Consider the following 25,900-nt stretch of genomic DNA (forward strand, 5'->3'; position numbering starts at 1 on the left):
CCATTTCTCCTCCTCCTTCTCCTCCTCAAAGTTATATCAATGGACGTTTTTGACGGAATCCAGAGGATGAATGGTTTGCAGAAGTAGCTCAAATTGCTATAGATATGCTAACTAGGAAAACACACGTTGGGAGCGTGGAGAATGTGAGCAGTCCTACAGCATCATCGGTTCTTTCTCATGGAAGTAACTAGTACTGTCAATCCTGAAACAACATTTAGACAGTAATCTGAAAATACTCCATTTACTTGATTTGTTTTCTTAATTACACTCTGGTGTAGCTAAAATCAACTTAGGTTCCTGTCGTTGAACAAAGATGTATTTAATTCTTGAACTTTATAGTAATACTTATATAATTGATCAATACGAATGAATATGTGTCAAGCGCATTCGTGTCTCTAAAATGAAAAACGACACTAGTATGGGTTAAAGGTTATGACTTTCGTTGTTTTGTTTCTGAAGGAGTAAATTGGGGCTGAAGTTCAGCTATCGCCAGTTACAAACAAAAACTTCGCCAGTTACAAACAAAAACTTCGTCAGTTACAAAACAAAAACCACACTTGGTTCAGCACACTTGCTACTTCAGGCCCGTCTACTAGAATGCTGAAGTTTTGCGTGATTGCCTTTGCTACTTCGGCCCCGTAGGCTGAAGTTATGCGAAAAAGCGGGTACGCTTGCAATTTTTTTTCCAAAGCGGGCACAAGTTAAAACGTGACACAAAAAGCGGGTATAGATACAAATGCCCCCTCAATATTGACTATCGTATTAAGCCCAATAAAAAGTTGCCGAACCTCAAGCAATGAGTAGTGAACATACATGTAACAGTTGGAGATCAATTGAGATAAAACTGGACTCGACTCAAACAAGTGACCTGAGTAGCTAACGGAAGTGCTTTCTCTGAGGAACTCAATAAAAACACTTTTATAATCTGGTTCGTAAATGGACAAACTATAATAAAACTATAAAAACTTTAATGTTTTTCACCTTTCCCTAAAGGCTAAAATCAAGGAAGCTTGGACGCAACTCACTGCGTGCCTATTGATTCCCAGACACCTGTGCTGAACCTCCGTTGCCAATAACTGTGCTGAACCTCACCACCTGACAGTTCTGAGATTGCTCAAACTTCCCCTAAAGTTATTGACAGCTGCTTAGAAATACGAGGCTGAAGGAATGTTCCTCTCCGATACAGTTGTAATCACACAGCTGCCAGTGTGCCTTACCTCCCCCTTCCTCAGTTGGGAACAAAGAGTTCTCATTGCCTATGGTGAACCCATGTCAAACTACACGTATGACAATACTTGTTAGGTGAAAGGAATTGGCAACTGCAAAGAAATAGAACCAAAATGAGCAAATAAAGAAAGACGGAATTTTAAATTAACTATACAAAAGGCAAATATAACCGTAATATTTGTCCTATTCTAGAAAGCAAAAACAAAAAAAGATGCGTAGCTGGTAGAGGAAAGGACAGAATTTGAGTTGTCGTACGAGTTGCGGAGCTTGCAATTTACTCCATAAATTTCAACAAAGCTCTCCAGTATCTCAAACAAGACGGATTCATATGGATTGCTTCAAGTATCCATCTTAGAGGACTTGTTGATGGCTCCAGATTGGATGTAGCTCCAGAACCTTCTGTCAGCCGTCTAGCAAGCAAATGCATCTGGAAAAATAGTTCAGCAGGCCTAATCTCTGCAAGAACATAATGAAGCCAAAGCATGAATCGGATAAGCATAACGCAGCATATTGGATTAAGCATAAATTTGGAGTGTTCATTGTTTCCAAGCAGCAGGGAAACAATCCACCAAAGAGTAACAATATGATAATAGCTTCCTGTCTTTTTGCTAGTAACAGTCACGGTACAAATAGGTAGTCCCTGTCAGTTTCAGTCTTGTCAAAAACAAAGAGCCTTGAAGAGCACTATGAGCTACTGAGATATTAAGTGCACCAGAATTAGAAACATGCTTTAATGGAAATGCAAGATATTAAAATGTGTGCGCGCGCATATGTAATGCAGGACAAAATAACTAAGTATAAATAACAACAATATGGGTAGAGCAGTCTGAAAAACTGAAAATAAGTAAAATAAATGAAGTAAATCTCTGCTCAGATGTAAATTTTTTTTACAGGTTAAAATTTAAAAATCTACTCAGATGTAATATGCTATTATAAATTCTTATATTCAAATGCCCTGATCAATTTTTTAATCAATTTTTTTACATATTTATTGTTTTGTACAGTCTTTAGAACAGAACCCACAAACCTCATTTTTTCAAAAGGGCAATTCATTGGCTGGATTGCCCCCAAAAAGAAAAACCATACTGCTTTCACTAAACCTCTGCCTAAGCGAAGCGATGTGCCCAACTTGTGTTGCACCTCGCTTCAGAGCTTCTTAAGTGCACTTTTGACAATACTGATCATTTTACCACAAATTTTGGAAAATGATGCACCCGATATTTCGGTACTTACGGAAGATAGGTTTCTCTTTTCTTTTCTTTTCAGTAGTTGCCATAAAGACAAAAGGGTTTCTCAACTTTCCCAAACATTCTATGTATAAATATCTCTTATTCCGATTTTGCATATCACGTTTGGCAACTAGCTATGTCCAGAAACACAGGGAAATGGAACGGAATTCAAACGAAAGATGCATATATTAGAAAACCTTGACCGAACATTGTGCAAGAAAGTGAAAGTCTCAGATCAGAATTTTCAACCCCAAATGTATGTCCACATCATATTTAAAAAGCATAAAGATTAAGTAGGCTCGCACTCATGGCAAGAATGGACTAAGAGGTCAGCTACCCACTATTAGTGGATACTGCACTCAGTATTGAGTCAAGCAATGTTCTCAACCACAGTCCAAACTTAACTGCTCCGAATAAAACAAAACTGAATTACAAAGGGATCAAATATCAAACCTTGTGGCCAAGATGACCATTCCTCAATGAGGTTTTTTTCCCACTTTGATTCAGAGCCGAGGCTAGCTTCTGCTTGCGCCAGTAGTAGTGAGACAAAGGGTAACGGCATCGAAGAACTATGTTTTGCTTCCTTCAGACTTCTAATAGCAAGTGATAGAAACTCTGAATCGGACTGTTGTCTGGCAATCTCCATGCAAATAGCACCTGAATAATCAAATCTCCATTACCCAATGGGACCATAAATACCATCAGCATTTGATAGAAACACAGAGGGAAAGGCAGGAAACCGGATAGAGGGAAACGAAGTGCAGACCATGGAATGCAACCCCCTGGGCGCTTATGTGGATTCTCAGGAGAGAAATAGAACTTTTGAAAGGGGTGGAATACCCTTTTGTCCAAATGATGGCTCATCATTTGTGAGGGGGTTGTGAATATGCTAGTTCATAAATGGAGAGCAGACTTCTTATGTCTCCAGGAAACAACTTGAAGGGGATTCAGGTTTTTTTGTTAGACATATTTGGGCAAGTAGATGTGGGTCACAAAGCAATGGAGGCCAGTGGCACTAGGGTCTGATTTTGGTTATGTGGGATAGGAGAAATTGGGATTGGGAAATGGTGGCTACGGGGAACACTGTGTCACTATCAAGTTAACTTCTTTGCTACATACTGTTCCTGCTACTTGACAAGTGTGGATGCACCTAATAGTGGCTCCGAAGAAGATCTCTTTAGTGGGAACTTGCTTCTATCATGGGTATTTATAAGGTCCTTGGCGTATTTGTGGTGATTTTAATACCACAACATATGCAGATGAGAAGGAAGGTGGTTGTAGTCGACAAGAAGTATGGTTGATTTCTACTATTAAATTGAAAGTTGGAGTTAATTGATCCTCCTATTTCGGCGGTATTTATGAAGCAGCTTCAAGATTGGACAATGATGAATGGACCTTGGGCCTAACTCAACCCCAAAAGCTAGCTCAAGAAGTGAGGATTATCCAAGTCCATATAAGGAGATCACTCATCCCCTTCATTGTCGATGTCGGACTCAACACCCCCTCTCACGCCCAAGACTGGACATATGGGACATCTGGAGCGTGGACAATTATAGGGCCCAACATCAGAAAATCGGGATAGGTCCTGCTCTGATACCATGATGAATGGACCTTGGGCCTAACTCAACCCCAAAAGCTAGCTCAAGAAGTGAGAATTACCCAAGTCCATATAAGGAGATCACCCATCCCCTTCATTGTAGATGTGGGACTCATCAGACAAGTTCTCGTTTTAGTCTATGGGATGAAGAGTTAAATATGATTAAACAATCGATGTTACCAATAGTATTATCGATTTATCGACATCGGTTTATCGATTTCGATTTCGAAATTTTCCTTATCGAGTTATCGATTTCGATTTTGTCCTCTTCGGTTATCGGTTTATCGATAAACCGATAAGAAATACTAAAAAAAATTAACTTTTTTTTTTTTACCCTTATTCTATAATACCCTTTCCTTTACCCTAAGTCCCTAACCCTATTATTTCATCTACCACAATTAAGGAATGATCATATTTAAAGCTCAAGGGAATGAAGTTCAAATTAATGGAAAATAGAATTAGCCGTGATGATGTATTTTTATTTTTTTTATACCGTTGGAGTGTTGGTGGCATACATTTGATCCCTTACTTTAGTTTCGTTGCATGTGCTTGTTGACACAATTTTTATGTTATAAACGGTGTTCGTCTTATTTTAGCTTCTTTTGGTCCATATTAGTTAGGTGTGTTTATAGCGATATACTTTCTGTGGAATCCCGCAAATTTTCTTATTGGGGCAATCGATAACCGAATCGATAAGCCCCAAAAATCGATAAATCGAAATCGAAAAAATCGAAACCTTATTGAAACGATAACGATAAGCATATGTACAAATCGATAATCGATAAGTAATTATCGATAAGGGTCAAAATCGAATCGATAAATCGAATGCACACCCCTACCCATTATGCTTCTTAGTGGAGATAGGGAAACGACTACTTTCTATTTCAAATTCGAAAATTGGTGGCTAGAAGTTCAACATGCATTCGCAAATTTTATGCCCGCTGTCAGCCTACAACAACTCTCCTCCTTTATCGGGGCATGGGACTGGCAATGTGAGCAAACTCACACAAGTAGAGTTTATAACAGTGGGCAAAACCATAACCAAATAGACTTTATCCTTAAAAGAAGACGTGATGAACGACATGTAAGGACTGTAAAGTTATTTTTAGGAGAAGCAATGACCACCCAACATAGGTTAATGGTCTTAGATGTAAAACTCAAGGGTAGAGTGAAAAAGAAGACGACCTGCAAACAATCACGAATTAGGTGGTGGGCTTTAAAGGACGCTAACTAGTTAGCATTTCAACAAAAACTACGAGAGAAGGGAGCTTGGGACTTAAGTGGGAGGTGGACATCCTAGGAAATGTCAGGTTGCATTAGAAAAAGTAACAATTGAGGTATTACGTTTGTCTAAAGATCTATGACCTCGACCACATGAATCCTAGCGGTGGAGTGAGGAGGTATAAACAGTTATTAGAGCTAAACGAGAGTGGTACAGGAAGTTGTCAAAGGCAAAAAACTAAGAAACCTTTGAGGAATATAAGAGAGCCAAGAGGGAAGCTAAGAAGGCCATAAGTAAGTTCGAGAGAAGCTCTAGATGGCTTGTACCAGAAGCTAGGGACACGAGAAGTGGAGAAAGAAATGTTAAAGATAACACGACTGAAAGAAAAGAAGGGTAAATGTTTAAACCAGGTGAAGTGTATTAAAGATGATTCTCAACAAGTGTTGACAGGAGATACTGAGGTCAAAAAGAGATGGAGAGGCTATTTTGATCAATTGTTCAACTCGAACCAAGAGAATAACATTATGGACCTCCACATGTTTGTGCATAGAGGTAAAGGATGCCATGAAACTTTAGTTACACTCGTAAACTTAGGCCAACAAAGGTAAAAGATGCCATGAAAAATATGAGGATCTAAAAAGCTTGTGGTCCAAATATATCTCCATAGAGGTTTGGAAGTGTCTTGGAGATGTTGGAGTAGAAAGGTTCACCAAGCTATTCAACCTCAGGAAAACAGAACGGTCTATAAACCAAGCAAATCTCAACCAACTTCAATCTTTATCTCAAATATCTCAATGGTCTATGACAAAAAAGGGTCTTGTTCCATCTGGAGAGGCTATTTAACATGCTCCTACATCCTCAAGAAACATAAACAAATAAATGAAAAGTATATCATCTACATGAAACACCAAAAAGTTAATGAAATAGGATCTCCAAGGCAGTGAATGCTATATTAAGATTCCAGATGTTTTGAACAGAAGAACAAATCAGTTCAAGATGTTTTAAAGGGAAGAACAAATCAGTTCAGAGGATTAAGTTAGAGCCTATCATGTTATTTCATTTTTGGTGTGATCCTCACTATAGGATTAGAAGAAGGGCCATACTTTTGGTGTTTTCCTCACTATACAGAAACTCCAGCACTGACATTGTGTTGCTTATAAATATAAAGTTATTACAAGTTATTACCTTTTCAGAAGGAAAGGAAAAAAAAAAGAGGGCTCATCATTTGTTCCTTCTATATTTATGTGAGATTCCAATTTGTATAGACGATTGGCTGTCTTTTGAAGAGAACCATATTTTGGCCTAAGTTCTCTAACTTTTGTCTACCAATTAATTGTATACCAAAGATTTTCTTACAACATCAATACAAGTATTATATTATCAAAAGAAAAAAAGAAATAGAGAGAGGAAGATCCCATTTTACAAGGATATCAAAGCATATAATATTTAAATGTTCATTTCTCAACTTGACCAGTCAAAAAGAAATCACGTGTATTCAATTCTAGAAAGTTAAATTTTCAAAGTATCAGAAATTTGGAATGTCTTCTCTGTTGGCCCAATATATTTGATAGATTTCCCCCATTTCCAATAGTTGGCCATTTAAAATTTGAATCAATTACTTGCAGTTACCACGCAAAGAAAGGGAGTTATAGTTCAGGAAATGTTACCATGGCTGAGAAAAAGGCAACTCTCGCCACCAGCTAACGAGCAAGCTTGCGCAAGTGACTCTTCTGCGTCAATAAATTCCCCATTCAAAACTGCAGTTAGACCTTGAACCAAATTATATATAGCAATCCACATGTTCCACGAAGTCTTTATCTCCTTGCAACACTCTTGAAAGGCCAAGGCTAGTGAACTGGAATCTGAGTGCAGCTTGTATTGACTTTCAAGAAACTTGAGGCAAATCCAACCAATATGATAATCAGTTTTGAGCTCCAAGCACCTAACGTACTCTTCATGAAGCCCAATATAATTACCTTCCACAGCATAGGCACGACACAGTAGCAAGTGTGCAAAGAAGAGATAGTTATCTGAAAGCTGCATCTCTAGAGCACTTTTTGCATGCATAATGCAATTGAAATTATTCCCACATTGCAAACCAACCTCCGCAGCACAAAGCAGAAGCTGGAACTTTTGGTATTGGTATGAAATATCTTCCTTCGCATAAAGCTCATTTTGAAGAGCCACACTTATTAACCGCTCAAGAACAACACACATGTTATGCGGAAATTTCTCCTCCCGCGCCTTTTGCAGATAGTTTAGTATAAGCAGGTAATAGGAAGTATGGTCCCAAGGCTGCTGATGGACACACCTATAAAGATAAACAGTCGAATTAGATGCACGGAACTGCTTTGGCATATATGTCATGGACAAAAATTCCATGTCTTCCTCCATTGCATCAGGAGTATCAGATTCATATATCAATAAAGCAAGCTGCGCATAGTGTATAATAGAAATAAATTTTTATAAATGAAGTCCGGAGCCACGTGGATAAAGAACAGTACTTCTGCAGCAGCTGGATTGTTTTGCACCCCGATGTCAAACTTTCTCTACAGATGAACATGGGTAATGTCTTCTTGCTGCTCCTCACAGTACAGCACGCAACTGCTCCAGCACCAAAAATCTCAACACTGGATTTAACACCTTCCTGCTTCTGATGTTCAGAAGGATCCACTATGAAGCATCGAGCTGAAATGTGAACGTCTTTCCATTCTTCGCTGGATAATAACAGATAACCAAGAAGGTTCCTATTCACCAGAATATTACAGCAAATCAATCAACATTGATCATCATACAAAGAGCAGAAATTGCAACCTTACATATGGTAAGAATTTTCATATAGGGAATAGCAAATCAACAATACATTTGCTAAATTCTATGAAGTATCAAGATCAATATGGCAAGTAATTCAAACGCTAGCCCACGATTGAAATTTACAATTATTGGAGAACAAGAATGAAAATTATGAACAGAACAAATCAATCGTGCAAAATGAGAGAAAACTGACCAACGATATTCAGCAAGAATGCTTGAACATGAAGAACAGGGCAACGATGGGAATATTTTCAAAGGGTGAGGGAATCCACCCCATCCCCATCCCCACCCCCACCCCCCAAGTTAAAAGAAAACCGTGAACAACTGGACATTGTTGTGTAACTTAAGTGAAGCTATGGAAAGATTGAAATCTTTGCAGGAGTTAACTTAGAAACTGACAGGCTGACACCAAGAACCATAACTTTCATAATTTATTTATTTTCTTTTTATAACAATTGTGCATACCGCTAACACGCACCTCGACCAATCGTACCTACCATCTCCCACGAGTAACTCAGTTCATCAAGGCTTAGATAACGGGACGAATTCACCAAGCATTTTTTTGCATCTTGCTGAGATTTGAACCTTGGACTCCCATAGTCCATTTCAATTTCATTGACCGCTAGGCCACACCCTTGTGTGCAAAGCCATAACTTTTTCATAATTTACAGTAATAAGGACGAAGTCTCAACATATTATACAATCAAAAGGTAGAAGCAACTTTGCTGCTTGCAGTTGTGAAAAGTACTCCTTTTTTTTATAACCAAGAAAATCCCGATGGTTAGTGGTACAAGGTTTGAAACTCGATGGAAGATGGGTCCATCCCTCTACTCTTCTCCACTTAAATACCAAGTTTCTGTCTACGGCAGCGCTCGAACTCGTGACATGTGCCTAACCCACACATCACCAATGTGTTTTTATCACTAGACAAAGCCCTGGAGGCCATGAAAAGTACTTTGTTACTTGCCAAATAAAAGGAACACCTTCCGCTAAAAAGGTACTGCCAATAACTTATACTTATAATGTGGAAATATTGCTCCTCCTACAAACCACCATAATGTCTATGAAGGAAGCAATGTAGTTCTTGGATTATTCCTATACCACATATTAATGTGGGAAGTTTTTCCAAAGGCCAGTCTTAAGTTTTAGACATAATAATGGGCACTGTGAAGATCAAGTAGAAACTTTTTCAGAAAATTAGATTTATGGGATAAACATTTTACAAATAGGTCTTTATTCTCCTCCACAACCTCCTCCACCCCTTTTCAATAACAATTTCTCCTCTAACAACTTAAATGACATTAAATTGGAATATTCAAGGTAAGTCTTTGGACTGATTTTACATACCTTGATGCTGAAGTGAAATGGGCATCCAGTTCATGCATGTTTTACATGTCATGTCCAAAATTAAATCTAGTATTAAAGATCCCCTCATTAAAGTATTGGACTTCCTGTCAAGTGTACGATGTCCTACCAGAGCAACGTTATGTATTGCAGTTCTATTCATTTGTATTCAATATTTCTTCTGATTACAAATTTCCGGGTAACTTAAAAACACTGACAAGTCCCAAGGCAGCATAAGTTATTTGGCTTATGTATCTGAGTCAAAAGACTTGGATGTGTACATGCTATAGTCCTTATAGACCAGGCTATTGAAGAGGGTGGATCCGGAATTTCCAAACCTATTAATCTAGATCCTGATAGAGCCAAGAAAGGTCTGCTTGTTACATAGTTAGCAGCTAGGGAAGTAATCTTGACGACAAGAATTTGAGGAGAACGAAAATCAAATAAGTCAGTTGGTTCTACATGTGCAAGTGTTTGGATAGAAAAGTGAACCATCTACTAGTGCATTGCAAGGTGGCCAGTCAACTATGGTGGACAGCCCTGAATTTGTATGCAGTATAGGGAGCAATACTTGAGACAGTGAAGGGGGAATGTATCGTTGGGTATTCATTTGAAGAAGAAACAATGTAAAGCGTGGAATGTCACCCCGCTATCACTTATGTGGGTACTGGGTAGTTTGGAGGAAAACGAACAAAAAGCTTTTGAAGTATTGGAATATGACTTGCACATATTAGGACATCTCTTCTGTTTTTTTTTAGCTTTTTGTTCTTTCCAAGTTCATTTGAGCCCTCTACTAGTAAAAACAGCTGTACTGCTAAAACATGCATGTAACTTGAAAATGATAGTCATTTTGCATCCCTATCTCAGTGAGGAGCATAATTGAGCTCCTTCGAATTGACAGGAGAAACCACTTTAACTCATGCTAGTTTCGTCAAAACACAAACGGACTTGAGCACAACCAATAAAATTCTTCTGGCTAAAACCACAACAAGAAAATCATTTATTTTTCAAAAAAAAAAAGGAAACAGATGCTTTCTAATATAAAAACAGAATCTCACACTTCTTTTCTAACTTCAATCAGGAAGAGCCACCAAAATTGCATCCAAAATTAGCCAACCCTTCAATCTCAAGCAAATCACAATTCAAATAAATGGAGAAAAACATTGACTCCCTTCTGAACTCCCAAGCAAATCACAATTCAAACAAATGTGAAGTGCTACGAACAATCACAATGCACTAGTTCATGCACAGAGTGGGAGAACATGAAAATGTAGCTGCTCAGGTGACCACCTTATCAAATTACTGTTTGGAGAAACATGAAGAGCTCTTCTTAGATAATTGACTCCCTTCTGAACTCCTAAGCAGTTGTTAGATCCATGTTTGACCTAAAACCCCGATAAGAAAATCCTGATTTACACTTAGGGACCCAACATCAAGTCAAAAGAGGCAACTGAAATAGAAGACTTACTAGTAAGCCAAGTGTGGCTAGGAAATCCAGTGCAGCAATCTCTTTGCTAGATGAAAGAGACTCACGAACACTTGAAACAACTGAGTCAAGCTGATGACTTTCATCTAATGCATGAATAGCAGATGCTACAAGCCTAACTTTTGAACTCTCGAATGCTCTTCTGGGCAGTTGCAAAATGTTTCTAATAGCTAATTCCTGCCCTGACATATGATACAGTAATCGACAGATGAAACTGATGGATGCAGCAGCCAACGAATGTTCTGTTGGTAAAGTAGATGAGGCCAGTCTTTTTGCCACTGAAAGAGCAAGGTCATACTTGCCAAGTTTCCAATAAGAAAGCGCATAAAGCTGCAAGCCTTCTACATCCAGAAGACCTAGCGAAAATGGAATTTACAGGTTTAAGAAACCAAACATCGCCATAGCACTCTAGATCGGACGAGAGCAAAAGCATGCAAGCAGGAAAGAGAAACTTCAAAATAAATTTTTATACAAGAAGCTACTCCATGATTTCAGCAAAACCAGCTAAAGTGAACCCTAAGACATACATTTTAATTCATACTCATTATTTGTTCACAGACAAGCAGCACACTAATGCTTCACCATGATAGTTTTTTATTGTTTTCTTCACCAAGATATTTTTCTTTAGCAGAAAGCAGAACAGTAGTTTCTCACTGGGAGCGACTAATGCCGTTATGATCAAGAATCATACCTTTGTTTTCCAAATATTTACATTCTTGGATAGCTGCATCAGCATTTCCTGCCTGTATGGATAGCATTTCAGAACTTGCATAAGATAGAGTTAGTCAAAGCACCCATAAACAGTGAGAAAAAAAAAAGAGTAGCATTGCAAATTGGATCTGAAGTAAAACAATTTGAACCTGAAAAGATGTGATAATGTATATTACCATACAAAGCGACCTGGTCAAATTAATAGATATATCTGCTGGATACGATTTTGAAACTCTTCCTGCAAAAACTCTGGCAGCAAGGCGTGCCAGTCTATACGAGGCAACAGCACTTTCATAATCACCTCGTGCCTCACAAACTAGCCCTTTCAGATTGTGAGATTCAGGATACTGAGGTGCACGCTGCAAAGCCTGTTGGATGGCTCCAAATGCCTGGTATAACAATTATAAAAACTTAGACTCAATGCTATCCAACTACCTTCACAAGGCAAGGATAAGACCTGCGTACACAATACCCTCCCAGATCCCACTTGTGAGATTACATTGGATTTGTTGTTATTGTTGTTGTTATAGACTCAATGCTATCCGACGTACTCCCTTGTCAATTAATCAGAGCCTAAGGCCTCATTTGTTTTTTTTTAAGATTAAGACGTCTGAATCTTAATACACATCTGAATATCAAGATGTGTATTAAGATTAAGACATCTGAATCTGAATACACATCTGAATAGAAATAATTAAGATTGTTTGATTTTTAACATAAAATTTATCTTTATTTGAAAATTAATAAACATAAAATTCAAATGAAATACTAACTAATCTAATATTCTATCAATAAAATATATAATTTTTTAAAATATGATAGTTGTTGGTGGTGATGGCTAACGGGTGAATGCTGACTAGAGGCGGTGGTTGGTGGTAGTTTTGGTTGATGATGGTGGTTCATGCTAGTAGTTAGTAGTGATTAGTAGTGGTGGCGATTATGATTGAGGATGGTGGTGGTGGGTGGTGGTAGTTAATAATGTTGGGTGGTGGTAGTAGTTGTGATTGAGGAAGGTGGTGGGTGGGTGGTGGTAGGTTATAATGATGGGCAGTGCCGGCTGTGGTTGTTGATGGTGATGGGGTGGTCAGTTGTGGTAGTTGAGGCGGATGAGTGTTGATTGTGGGTGAGAACGATGGTGGTCGGAGTGGTGGGGATAGTAGGTGGTGCTGGTCGATAATGGAGGCTATGATTGAGGATGATGGTGGCGTGATGGTAGTGGAGGTGGTGGTGGTGGTGGTGGAGGGGGGTTGTGGTGGTGGTGGTTGAGTATGGTGGTGGTGCTGACATGGTGGTAGTTGATAATGATAGGCGGCAGTTAATAATGAATATGTGATAGCATCTTGATGAAATTAAGTCTCTGTTATAGATCTTAATCATACAGACCTATCAGACCCAGTAAGTGGTTGTGAAGTAAAAAAAAACAAACACACTTAATGATTAATATCTGAATAATTAAGATTCAGACTTTCAAAACAAACGCACTTAATGTCTGACGAATGATTAAGATTCAAACCTCCATTAAGTGCAAACAAATGAGGCCTAAATAGACAAGAATGGATTGTAAACCGAGTGCTTAAGTACCTCTGAAGATCGCAGATAACCAGACTGCAGAGCAAGCTTAACTAGACCAGTTTGGAATTCTGCAAGCTATTCATACACAGGCACGTTAAGAACCTCCAAATTGGACAATGAACAACTGGAAAAAACCATGTACAATTTTCTGATAAAATAACAATTGTATTGATTTGTTGGGAAAATCGCCTGTATATACGTTTGTATCTGAACTCAAAAGTTTGTTTTCAGAAGCATCATGATGCTCACCTGATACAAACTTTAGATACAAAAGCAACATGAAAAACTCCCAGACAAGGTGAAAGTTCAAACATCTTGTTAAAAATTAGTTAAAAGTTCAAAAAATTTCTGAAAACAACACTGAAAGAGAGAAATGTACTGGAAAGATCTGAACCGCCCGAAGACAGCACTCATAAGCCTCGTCTGGTTTCAGATTCCTGTTTAAAAAGCGTATTCAGCTTTATATTTCACGTAAAAGGTGTAAATGCATCATTCTCTATATTCTTTTATATAACATAAAAGAATTTACCTTGCATCAGCATCAGCTGACATGCCTGCCCATGGCAATGAAAGTGAAGGATCAATACTTCTTGCACGATCAAATGCTAGCTGAGCCAATTGACTTTCCCCCTCCAGCCGATAAAGCTATAACTACCCAAACTTTAGACACTCTAATCATCTCACATGGATCAATCAATTTACATAACAACCCCAACCTTAATCGATATGACTTGCAATGCTGAATAGTTCAGCACATTGGAGAAGGAGAAACCCAAAAAAAAAAATAGAAAAAGAGGGAAGCAGGCGAAAAGAAAGAAAAAAAACAAGTGAACAGCCAGAACCAGTTCATTTTTACTTCGTTGTTGCAGATATGAATACAGTAATAATTTCATTGTCAAAAACGATGAATACACTAATAATTTATTGATGTTGTATATGATATGGTTCTATGAATGACAGAGAATCATCAATACTAACAGGAACTTTGTGGATGCTTAAAAAGTTGAAAATTATTTTCAACAGGACAAACTTATTTTCCTCTCTTTCAAATGCTCTCTTTTCCCTCTCCCTCCAAAGTACCCACATAAGGGGACCAACATCTCACGCTCTGCGTATCTATGCAACACGTCTTTCATTGTACTCAAAGTTGATCACTCTATTCCAAACAGGTTTAGTTTTGTCCACAACAATTGCCTTGCAACCTAGCAGTGTACTGGTAAAATGTTTATATCTTCTCCCGCTCTTTTGCACATAAAGCACCAAATAACATACATTACCTTGTTTGCAGACTGTCTGCAATTAGGACCACCCCCCTTGTTGTCATCCATGTGAACAAGCACCTGTCTCGCACTCTAGTAAACTCAACTAATAGATATAGGAAGCACGAGTTCTCTATTTCTAATAACCTAGGGTAGAAGAACTTCACGAGAACATCTCACTTCCCCAACCTCTACATTTTCAGGTGCTCTGCTCCATTTAAGAAATGTTATGTTTGTATAATAGCCCATGTGAAATTCTTTAACCTCCCAGTATCGCAAAATTTTTCCTAAATCTCATATCCCAAGGAGCACCTTCTTGCTTTCTCTACATAACAAATTGTTGTCTCCTCCTAGCTCAATATGTTGTAGTTTGTTGAGAAGGTAACACTTAAACTGATGTCTCTGCACCACCTACGCTTACAATTCCAGCTTCATAATGTTCCTCCATAATCTGTAACCATAAGATAGTGTGATGTTTCCAGTCCTCCACCACCGTTTTGAGTACCATATGTTTCTACTATCAGTCCTTTGAATGTTCTATATTGTTAGAATTCTACATTGGTTGGGGGTATGAGTTGCAGTCTTTTTTTATGGTTTTGAACAATTCTTAACTCATGAGATAACTTCTGCAATTGCGTTAAATCCACGATTCATTTTTCTTAACACAGTATCAAAGCCAGACACATCCTTAATGTTGGCTTATCAAGGTTGAGCCCAACATCCTATGTTATACTATCCAAGCCCCAAATGTCCAGCCCTAGGCATTCGAGGTTGTTAGAGACCTTACATTGGTTGAGAGTATTGGTTGTAATATCATATCATATGGAGCATATTATAAGTGTGAACACTTTTGGTTAAAAGCTGATTTACCACAAGACCCTTTAATAGCTAATATACCATTTTGCTCTTGAGCCAAAAAAAAAACTCACTCTTCAGCTTTTAGCATCAAAGATGGCGGTTAGCTGTGTTATAAATTTAAATAACTTTTGAATCGCGGTTATCGAATTTATTATAACCGTTCTAGCTTTTATGTAGAGGTTATATGAGCTTGTCTGTTACTCTTTTTATGTTCTCTCCTTTTAGCTTCCATCTGTTAAGACTTTTCATATTCTTTATTAGATTCTACAAAATGCATAAGAGCACTTCAAGTCACTCAGCTTTATCTCTTTGTCCTTTGTCAAATTATTATCTGCTTTTTCCTTTAAAATACTCGCTGCTCGGTGTCCTCTCAACACCTTCTGCAAAAAAGGTACACTACTTAATATGTTAATTTCTTCATTTTCAATCTTTCATGTTAGTCTTTTCATTTTCATTGTCTAACGTAATTTTCTTTTTACTTTCTCTTTGAGAACTTTTTATAAGTTAGTACTACTTGACATCTTTCAAGACTACTTTTGTAAATAAGAACCAAAGGAATCTGTGCAGAAAGTAACAAAAATAAAGCATGACCACAAAAACTTTCTTTATTCCCCTTGGTATTATTACAGAAGAAAGTAAAATATATTTTTTTAGAAAGAAGAACTTTTAATTGAAGATACTTCTATTCAGACTCTTTAGATGACTTAACCTTTTCCACTCTTGCCTTTGTTTTTCTTTCTTTACATTTTTCTGCTTTTTCCCCTATGTTTCTCCTAAGATTAGTCAAGGCAGAAGTTTTTGCATATTAACAGTGATTCGAGCTCAATAATTCTTTGTTGGTCCCGGGGAACTTAGAACTGAGGTACTTTGATAAGCATAGAGATGGTATTTAATGGACTATGGACGTCCATTTTACTTGGAAAATGCAGAACACCATAAAAAATGATAGAAACGTGAAAACCACAAAACTTACGACAATTTATAAGGCAATATACCATATTCAAGCTACGCATATCAATGAAAAAATATCATGTGATAATTAGCTTTAACTCCATTCTTTTAGAATGATATTGATTTTTTACTATCTGGTATGGGTGTCAAATTGACAATTTGCTATAAGCCTAAATACTTTTTACACTCCTAATAGGTTACCTGGATTATCTTTTTGAGAAGGAGGTTACCTGGATTATTGTATCACGAAATTGACAAGTCTTATACAGTTTTGTATTTAATAGTTATGCTAATTGTAACTAACAATAGAGTGATACATTTCAGTTGCACTTATATATATACAATGCAACTAATATTCTTGTGTCAAATACACATATGAAAGGCTCATAAGTTTGAATCAGACAGGCAATTATGATTTATATATATCAATTGAATCTTTTGATGTCAGTAACTATCAAGTATCTACTACTTTCATTCCACCACAACTACTTGAAATGTATGCAACTGTAAAAAGGCGAAGGTTACAATTCCTTAAAGACATGGCACAAACTTTAAGACATGAAGCATTTGTAACCATAGCCGACATTGCTCATATTCAAATTTAAACCATGTGTTGCTAAATATCACAAACAAGAAAACCGTTATGTTGAATATTTGATATTCAGTTTGAGCTTGCACTTTCTCCTTTCTAATTCTGTGTAACTCATCGCACACTTATTTTAATATTATTATATCATTTTAAGAAATTTGTACTTATAGCATGGAATACACGTGCAATGCATGTGTTGGAAAACTAATCTGCACATAGTCGTGGGAAACCTTCAAGACTGAGAGCTGACTTTTGGAGTCGAGTCATGTCGAAGGTAAATGTTTCTTAACATTTCTTAGTGAACCTCGAGAGCCACTTCCCAATAAGGCTTTCTTTAACATCCTCAAATCTTGCACCCCACACCCTTCATACTTTATAGCTTGTAGCAACATTCTAGTTCACCAAAAGACATTTTATCCCCTTTTCTATGCCCCACAAGAAATTCCTTTGAAGCCTCTTCAACTTCCCAGTAACGCTTGCCATTGCGAGCATAAAGGACATTTAAATGCTTGGGGTGTTTGAAGGACATTAATCGTTTACTTTTGGGTAGACATGAGGCAATCTTTCCTTATCTCTCAGTTTAGATTCATAGAGTACCGAGAAAGGTGTGCTTCTTCACATGTCTAGCTACAATGGGGGTGATTCTAATGGCTAAGAATTTGAGGAAGAGGAGAGTTACATGTGTCAGTTGGTTTCATGTGCAGGTGCTCGGGCGAAGATGTAGATTGCCATCTTTTATATTGTCAGATTGCATTTGTTTGTGGTGTGAAGTGTTAGGGTTGGTTTGGACTTCAGTGGGTGACGTCAGGCACAATAAAAGAAGTATTGTTCAGCTGGACATTCAGAAGGAGGAGAAGAAGACGCAAACCTTGGGATGTCACTCCACTTGCAATCATGTGGATCATTTGGAGAGAGAAATAGAAGAGCTTTTGATGGAAGTGAATCATTTGGAGAGAGAAATAGAAGAGCTTTTGATGGAATAGAAAAGGACTTTATACATTTGAGGAGTAGCATGTTTTCTCTTATTATGTTGTGGTGTACCCATGAGATTTCTTTAATCATAGAAGATTGGGTGTCCTTCGTACATACGAACTAAGCATGATATTTCAGTAGAGAAAGGTAAAGGGGCGGGCCCATCACCGCCGAGTTCCGAAGGTTACAGTTGGTGGCAATCACGGTTTTATATTATTTTAACTAACAATAATTAGGGATGACAAAATTTATTGAACTAATCACCAAATCGTTCATTATGGTCTTTCCTATTACATTAGTATCAACATTATAAAGTATAATCGCATTACGTGTTGCTCATGTGATAACAAATATCTTAGACTTAGTCTAAACAACTGCTGGAATAATAAACCCATTGTTGACCATTCATGACAAACTTTAACCTTACACGTTATTTGCATGATCGATAGACAAACGAAAACAAAAAACAAAAACAAAAACATGCGGGACTTGAAATCAGACATCGAAACTGATAATTCATGATCTTGGTTTTCTTGGGATAGGATCCTCGCTTAGGGAAAGAGAGCAAGCCCATTTCGACATGGATGCCTCTTTTAGCGAGTCCACTAAAATTTCGGGTTGTGATCCACCCAAATACCTAGTTGGACATCTTCTGCCCAACTATTGAAAACAAAAATGGAATGACAGTTACTTTCAATGATCGTTGACACCCATGGGCAATCACGGTGGAGAACTGGAGCTTTGACGACACAGATAAGTGAAACTTTGGATAACAGCTTTGAGGTGGAAATAGTGCTTAATATTTATCCATAAATCAGCAATATTTAGGGAAAAGAAACGTGGCTAGCAAGTCCAAAAAGAGCAATGGAATTAGAAATGTAATAAAGTGAAGTTTTGGGCAAATCAAAAATGTTATGTGATGGTTTAATATCTCTTTGAATTAGAACTCAAAACTGAATTTTTTGGGAAGAATAGTCATGCGAGGTGTCTCAGAAGAGGGAATTGATACAAACTTTGCACATGAAATCCAATAGACCAAGTTCCCTCCTTTGCTGGAACATTGACAAAGGGAGAAAGAGCACCTTTCAAGTCTGAAAGGTATTCTTTATTTAGCAGCATATAAGTGCTTCACATGTACATATATAATGATATAATAATAAGGGGCCAGCCAAATGTTATGGTGTATAGCTGATGGTGACAGGAAGGGTATTTGAGGGGAGTCAAAATTGGGTTTGCAAATAAAACCATTCTGCTTGGTCTTCTTTGAGGCAGTGAAAGAGAATGGGGGAAATAAGTGCTACAGCTTCTCCACTGGAGCAGCTACAGAATTTTTGGGGGGAAAGAGGAAAGCCTAAATCTAAATAAAGCTATACAAATTAAGACGTGCTCAACAACCCCAAAAAACAGCCAGTAATCTCTAATCTCCATTCATAGTAATCCATGTGCTCTCTTTGAGATGGGTATCAGTATCAATATTTAAGATTCAAGGGAAATACTTCAGCTTAGATGATTATATTATACCATGGGTTAGATTTGAACTTGGAAATTCATGGGTTTGAGCCCTAAACCACCAAATTAAGAAATTGAGGAATTGATCCGCTTTTAAGATTTCAATGAGGAAACTAATTGCACGCTCAAACTAAATTTTCTAACAGTTCATGCAGAAAAGGAATGATTTTTTTCAGGCAAATTGCTCTTGTTAGTCTGGTGTTTCCCATACTAGTCTGGTGTTCTATTATTGTAAGATTTCTATTACTATGTATTGCTCATTTCGCTTTGTTTTCTTATTATCTTGTTGTTGTTAATGCTTGTGCTACTGCTTTCTTTTCATCTTTCCTTGAGCTGAGGGTCTATCGAAAACCACCTCTCTACCTTCAAGGTAGGGGTAAGGTCTGCGTACCCCCACTACCCTCCCCAAACCCCACTTGTGGGATTATACTGGGTTTGTTGTTGTTGTTGACTCTTGTGATTGAATATCTTATCATAAACCGATTCACATATATTTGGGCAACCTCCACGAGTTGTTCTCAAGATCGGAGGAAGAAGTGCTGTCCAAATTCTATGGATTCTAGCATCGATATTCAATAAATGGATCAGTAATTAAGTGATCCATGATACAAATCCATCAATCACTTATTGTTACCAAAGAATCTTCAAGCAGCAATATAGAGAAAAAGATTAATTACTCTACTAAAATATTTAGTTTCTTCAGTTATCCTCTTATCTCTTATTCCTCCTAAACTCTGACAGCTTTGAGAGATAAATGAAACAGATAATATTGGAAACTAATGCATTATGTTACCTTTCCAAGATGTGCCCATGCAACTGCAAGAGAAACATCCAACTGCAGCGCCCGTATGAAAGCATGTTGTTTCAATGCAGAATGATCAGATAAACATCCTAAGGCTACCCAAAATTCGCTATTGCAACCTTCAAGTAATAAGCCTCCAAGGCACATCTTTTCAGACACAAACCTGTTGAATGAGCTAGTGTCTTTAAAAGATTATGCTAGTACAAATGCAATTATACATTAAGCAATAAAACAAAACATATACCAAGAGTTAATGTCATCTTTACAGTTCTCCTTTAACGATAAAAGAAGCTCAGATGCAATGGCAACATCAGTATACACATTAGCTTGCCAAGGGGACAAATGCAAAGCCCGCTGGTAGGAGCGACAAGCAGATCTGGCTGCTAAGCAGCAGTTTCTCCTCCATGACAGGATTGAACTACTGAATGATTTTTCATCAGCTCCTGATCCCAATCTTTCATCCATCCATGGAAAACATTTTGCGTATATGAGCTAACAAAGGAAAGAAGCAGCACCATTGTCAACCAGTCAACACCAAAGCATCAATGTAGTAAAGTAATTGATGGGGGTAGGCTTGACATACTCCATATGATACTGTAGGAAGGCATGAAGGGTTGGGAAATGGAAGAGTGCAGAAAATTGCACGATTATGCAAAGAAAAAAAAATTCACGGGACGCTACCTGAATATCTCCATGCAGCTTCCAAGAACAAGACACATTGCCAACAATGGAAGTACTTGCTAGAGCCACTTTCGAGGCTTCCTGAAATTAAGAAAATCGCTTGAAAAAAATCTCAACCAAAAGAATAAGGGAGAAGGAATAGAATAAGTATGTCCTTCTGCACCATAGTACAACAGAAGCAGGTGAAACTTCAATTACTGGATCACTAACCTCTAAGAGCGAAGCTCCCCATTTGAAGGCACCAGAATCAATAGATTCCTTTGCCAAACTAAGGAGTGCAGAGGCAAGCCCATGATGCGCAGACAAATTCAGAGGTGAGATTAGTAAAGCTTGCCGAAACTGCTCTATTCCCTTCATTCAGGATGGAAGAGTAAAGAAAGAAATATTAAAAGAATCCGAATATCTTTTATAGGTATGACCGCGCTGAATTATCATGAGATCTTTTATGCTACTCACTGTAACTCATTGAGGCTGAGCCTAAAAAAGGCTTATGCAAGTACTCGCTCATATGAGCTCATAGACATATAGCCTTACTCTGACAGAAATTTTCTTTTTCTTTCACCAGGAGAAGTTTTTTTCTTTTAGTGGGAGAATTTTTCTTTTTTTTTAATAAGTACAAAAAACCTTTGCCTATTTTTTTTTTTTTTTTTTTTTGATTTGCACCGGGTGTCCGAGTCTCTATGAGCCCCGACTAATCCCGGGGGTGCACAGGCCCTCGGCAAGGAGTTTCCCGCAAGTGCACCACGGTTAATTCAGGTTTTACCCAGTCCGATGGCCCTCAGAAATTGTTTGCACCCAGTGGGTTTCGAACTTGAGACCTTGAAAGGGAGCATACCCCAAGGCTCAAGTCAATTGCCACCAGGCCAAACCCTGAGGGTTTAACCTTTGCCTATCCTTACATGACTTTCTTTGGAAAAATAATACGTGCTGCGATATTTCCTAGAGACACAAAGCAGACAACCTGATAATTTGCGTTCAGGCAACAGTCTACTAAACCAGCCTATGTTTAGGAGTACCAATCCAATCCCACAATTAAACTACATATATCATGCTTGTTAATAATTGCATAAAATGGAGCATGGTCCAGACGAGGAGAAATTTTACCTTTCGAAACGAACCAAGCATCAAATGGACATTTCCACTTTCCACCAATGCAAATACTCTTGATTCCTCCAATTCAATAGCTCTTGCATAGGACTGTTATAATGAGAAGACATGATTGAGCAACGAGTAACAGACATCAAAGGGATGTACTATCATTGTGACACAATGCAATAAACTATTCAAACATCTTATTCCATTCAAACTATTTTTAATACATACATCTATGGATCTATAATCCAAAGCTTTGAAACAGTAAACTATAAACAAAGTGTAATATTAGCATATTTACAGATGTCCATATCCTTTACGACATGCCATCCTTCTTTATTGGGAAAAAAAGGTCACTCACTCTCCTTAAGTATGTACTTCAACTGGATGTTTCCATAGATGAACTAATCATCCCACCCCACCCCCCACCCCCCATCTCGCGGATTTTTAACTTCTCTAACTGCCCCTTGTGAACTAAAACAAAGGTAATTACCTTAACAGCGGCTGTAAACATGCCCATTTGCTGGTAGGAAAGACCCAGAGCCTGGATAAGTGCAAGATGGACAAAGACACTGAGAGACTCCATGACGGAATAAACTACACAGCAACAAAAAAAATCGCATGAGAAACAAAAGAGGAAAAATAACCTCCCACAAATCAGCACATGTGGGATAGCCTCTAATGGCTTGCTGAAGACTCTGCACTGCTTCGGACCACTTCTTTTGGTTGACCTAACCAAGGGTAGGGGAATTGTTTCAGGGAACCGAACCCTATAATGTACAAGTAGAAGTAGAAGATTAGGATGAGGAGCAATAACCAAAAGGTAACCCAATCTGCATAAAGCCCAAAAGGCCCTGGGTGACTTCTCTGAAGCTTCGCGGCATACCGCTATCTCCAAGCTCTCTTTTCCACTTCCATCCAGTATATTACATATTTCTTCCTGATAGAGAGAGGAAGAAAAATCAATGTGATTCTGTTGTGAGTAAGAAAATGTAATTTAGCAAAGAAATATGCGGCAAACCCCTGCAATTGAATCATCGGGATTAAGGTTGACGGCTCTCTGATAACACTTGAGAGCCCTCTGAGAGTCGACAGCCACTCGAGCATAGTAATGCCCCAAATATCTGAAAGCAGCACCGTTTTGTGGGTTAAGCTTCGCCGCTATGAGAAAATGCTGAGCTGCTTTTTCCTGAATGTCTCCTCCCTTGTCCCATAACAAGACCCCGAGATCAAAGTGGAGCGAAGGATTGTCCACAACTGCTTCTTCTAACCGTCTTATAGCATCGTCTTCTTCACTCTGACAGTTAAAAGCTTAAGGACAGATTCAGTCACTGACGTCGTTAAAAACATACTAAAATATATGAAAGGGTTGAAAGGAAGAACCATTTTCAGGGCACTCGAAGCTCCGTGATTACAGAACGAAACCCTCGAAGAGGAGACGGCGCTTAGCCGGCACTACAGCTTCCGGTTTTAGTAGTCTCACTTCCGACGAAGAAACCTCCGTTTATGTTCTCTTATACAATCCAGCTTTAATATTTCTTCTTTTTTCTCCCTGTTTACTTTCACTTTTTTTTTTTTCCCGGTTATGGGAGAATCACAAATACACATAGTCGCTTGATAAGCAGGTTAGTGTTATAAATATATTATATTATGGATATGTTTATCTATTTAGTACTCTATTGGAAATAAGATTCCTGAAGAAGCTTATCATTTCGGTACCCGATTATGGATAAACATTACCTCCGATAGAAGATTATCCATACCGGGTATAATAAGCTTATCCTTTCGATACTCTGTTATGGATAAACATTACCCCTGGTAGAAGATTATCCATACCGGGTATAATAAGCTTATACTTTCGATACTCCGTTATGGATAAACATTACCCCCAGTAGAAGATTATTCATACAGGGTACAATGAGCTTATCCTTTCAGTACTCCGTTATGGATAAACATTACTCTCAGTAGAAGATTATCCCTATCTGGTATAGTAGCAGCTTGCAGTAGTAGCTTACACAGCAGCTTCCTTTATTCTATAAATAGAAGAAATTTCAGTTCATTATGTACATCAGTTTGAATTCGAATAATATATCAGTTTCTCTTTACACTTGTCTTTACTTTACAGTCTTTATTTTATAACACGTTATCAGCACGAGACTCTACCATCTCGAGTATTATTGAAAGTATCTGAGGTACGAACTTTCTTTTTCTATATAATATAATGTCAAATCTTTCTAAACTTGAATTTGTAGCCCTGGATATATCGGGCAAAAGCTACATATCTTGGGTGCTTGATGCTGAAATTCATCTTGATGCGATAGGTTTGGCAGACACCATCAAAGACAAAAATCAGGCATCAAACCAAAACCGTGCCAAAGCAATGATATTCCTACGCTATCACCTTGATGAGGGCCTAAAAATGGAATATCTTACTGTTAGAGATCCAGTCATACTATGGAATAATTTGAAAGATAGATATGACCACCTGAAGATGGTCGTTCTTCCACAGGCACGATATGATTGGAGTTGGACTCATCTAAGGCTACAAGATTTTAAATCTATCAGTGAGTATAATTCTGCTATTTTCGAAATTATTTCACAATTGAAATTATGTGGTGATAATATTACTGATCGTGATATGTTGGAGAAAACTTTCACCACTTTTCATGCCTCGAATATGCTCCTGCAGCAGCAATATCGAGAGATGGGATTTAAAAAGTATTCTGAACTTATCTCACATCTTCTTGTAGCCGAGCAACATAATAGGTTGTTAATGAAAACCCATGAAAGCCGACCTACTGGTTCTTGCCCATTCCCTGAAGTGAATGAGACGAACTTCCACCAAGCTAAACGTGGAAGAGGTCGTGGCCCCAGTCGTGGTCATGGCCGTGGTCGGGGAAGAAACTCTAATCATGGTAATAATAATGCACCAAAGAACTCTTCTCACCACCAGCAGTGGAAAAGGAAGGAACAAAAGCATGAAGCGGTGCAAGCACCAAATGCAGAAAATGCATGCTACAGATGTGGAGGAAAAGGGCACTGGTCACGTACCTGTCGTACGCCAAAGCACCTGGTTGAGCTTTATCAAGCCTCCCTGAAGAAGACAGAGAAAAATTTGAAGCAAATTTTATTTCTGAAGATAATTTAGACTTCATGCATTTGGATGTAGCTGATTACTTTGTACTCCCATAAGGAGAAACAAGTCATGTAATCGGTAGTGGATCTGTAGAAATGTAAATATTTTAATTTTTGTTGTTTGTAATAAATAGTATAGTTATGTAATTGTTGTACATAAATAAAAGTTATGCTTTGACAATGATGTTTACTATAATATATTTTATTTATGTCATTTTGAAGAATATGGATAATCCTCAAATTATGTTTGGATCAAAGACAAATCATGAAGATATTTGTGTTATTGATAGTGGAACAACTCATGCCATATTCAAGGATCGGAAACATTTTTCTTATTTGCATAAGGATAAAGCAAATGTTTCGACAATTTCTGGTAATATAAGTTTGATTGAAGTTCCGGAAGAGCCATTATATTTCTGTCTAAGGGAACAAAACTTATTATAGACAATGCATTGTTCTCCTCCAAGTCCCGAAGAAACTTGTTGAGTTTTATAGATATCCGCCGAAATGGGTATCATGTTGAGACAATAGATGAAATGAACACGAAATATCTTTGTATTACAAAGAATACTTCTGGCCAGAAATGCATTGTAGAAAAGTTATCAATTTTATCTTCTGACTTATACTATTCAAAAATTAGTACAATTGAAGCACACCTATCGTAAACCAGAAGTTTACGGATTCAAATACTTTTGTGCTTTGGCATGGCTGTTTGAGCCATCCTGGATCAATAATGATGAGACGAATTACTGAAAATTCGAGTGGGCATCCATTAAAGAACCTGAAGATTCTTACAAATGACGAATTTTCTTGTGATGCTTGTTATCAAGGCAAAATGATCACTAGACAT

The 25,900-nt window shown here is 37.8% G+C and overlaps 2 protein-coding genes across 3 annotated transcripts; one reads left to right on the top strand and one right to left on the bottom strand.

The window, feature by feature from the left end:
• Window positions 728-23,518, bottom strand: LOC109231038 (tetratricopeptide repeat protein SKI3). 2 transcript variants are annotated; one of them, XR_002068748.1, is made up of 22 exons: window positions 23,299-23,518; window positions 22,937-23,212; window positions 22,733-22,855; window positions 22,563-22,646; window positions 22,409-22,459; window positions 21,928-22,020; window positions 21,034-21,174; window positions 20,824-20,904; window positions 20,387-20,634; window positions 20,134-20,305; window positions 13,732-13,847; window positions 13,582-13,639; window positions 13,212-13,277; window positions 11,807-12,019; window positions 11,611-11,662; window positions 10,902-11,275; window positions 10,724-10,818; window positions 7,780-8,022; window positions 6,943-7,586; window positions 2,910-3,113; window positions 1,448-1,683; window positions 728-1,319 (listed from the first exon to the last, which is right to left on the bottom strand). XR_002068748.1 is itself a non-coding variant. In XM_019396567.1 (22 exons), exons 1-21 carry the CDS (start codon window positions 23,299-23,301, stop codon window positions 1,502-1,504), a joined length of 3,519 nt encoding a protein of 1,172 aa, XP_019252112.1. In that variant the 5' UTR covers window positions 23,302-23,517; the 3' UTR covers window positions 728-1,319; window positions 1,483-1,501. The 2 variants fall into 2 exon arrangements, 1 of the variants encoding a protein (XP_019252112.1); XM_019396567.1 differs by having other exon boundaries at window positions 1,483-1,683; window positions 23,299-23,517.
• On the top strand, window positions 24,137-25,063 carry LOC109231549. Its single transcript, XM_019397209.1, has one exon. The coding sequence runs from the start codon at window positions 24,137-24,139 to the stop codon at window positions 25,061-25,063; it is 927 nt and encodes a 308-aa protein (XP_019252754.1).

The sequence above is a fragment of the Nicotiana attenuata genome, chromosome 8, assembly GCF_001879085.1.
Source record: "Nicotiana attenuata strain UT chromosome 8, NIATTr2, whole genome shotgun sequence".
Classification (NCBI taxonomy): domain Eukaryota; kingdom Viridiplantae; phylum Streptophyta; class Magnoliopsida; order Solanales; family Solanaceae; genus Nicotiana; species Nicotiana attenuata.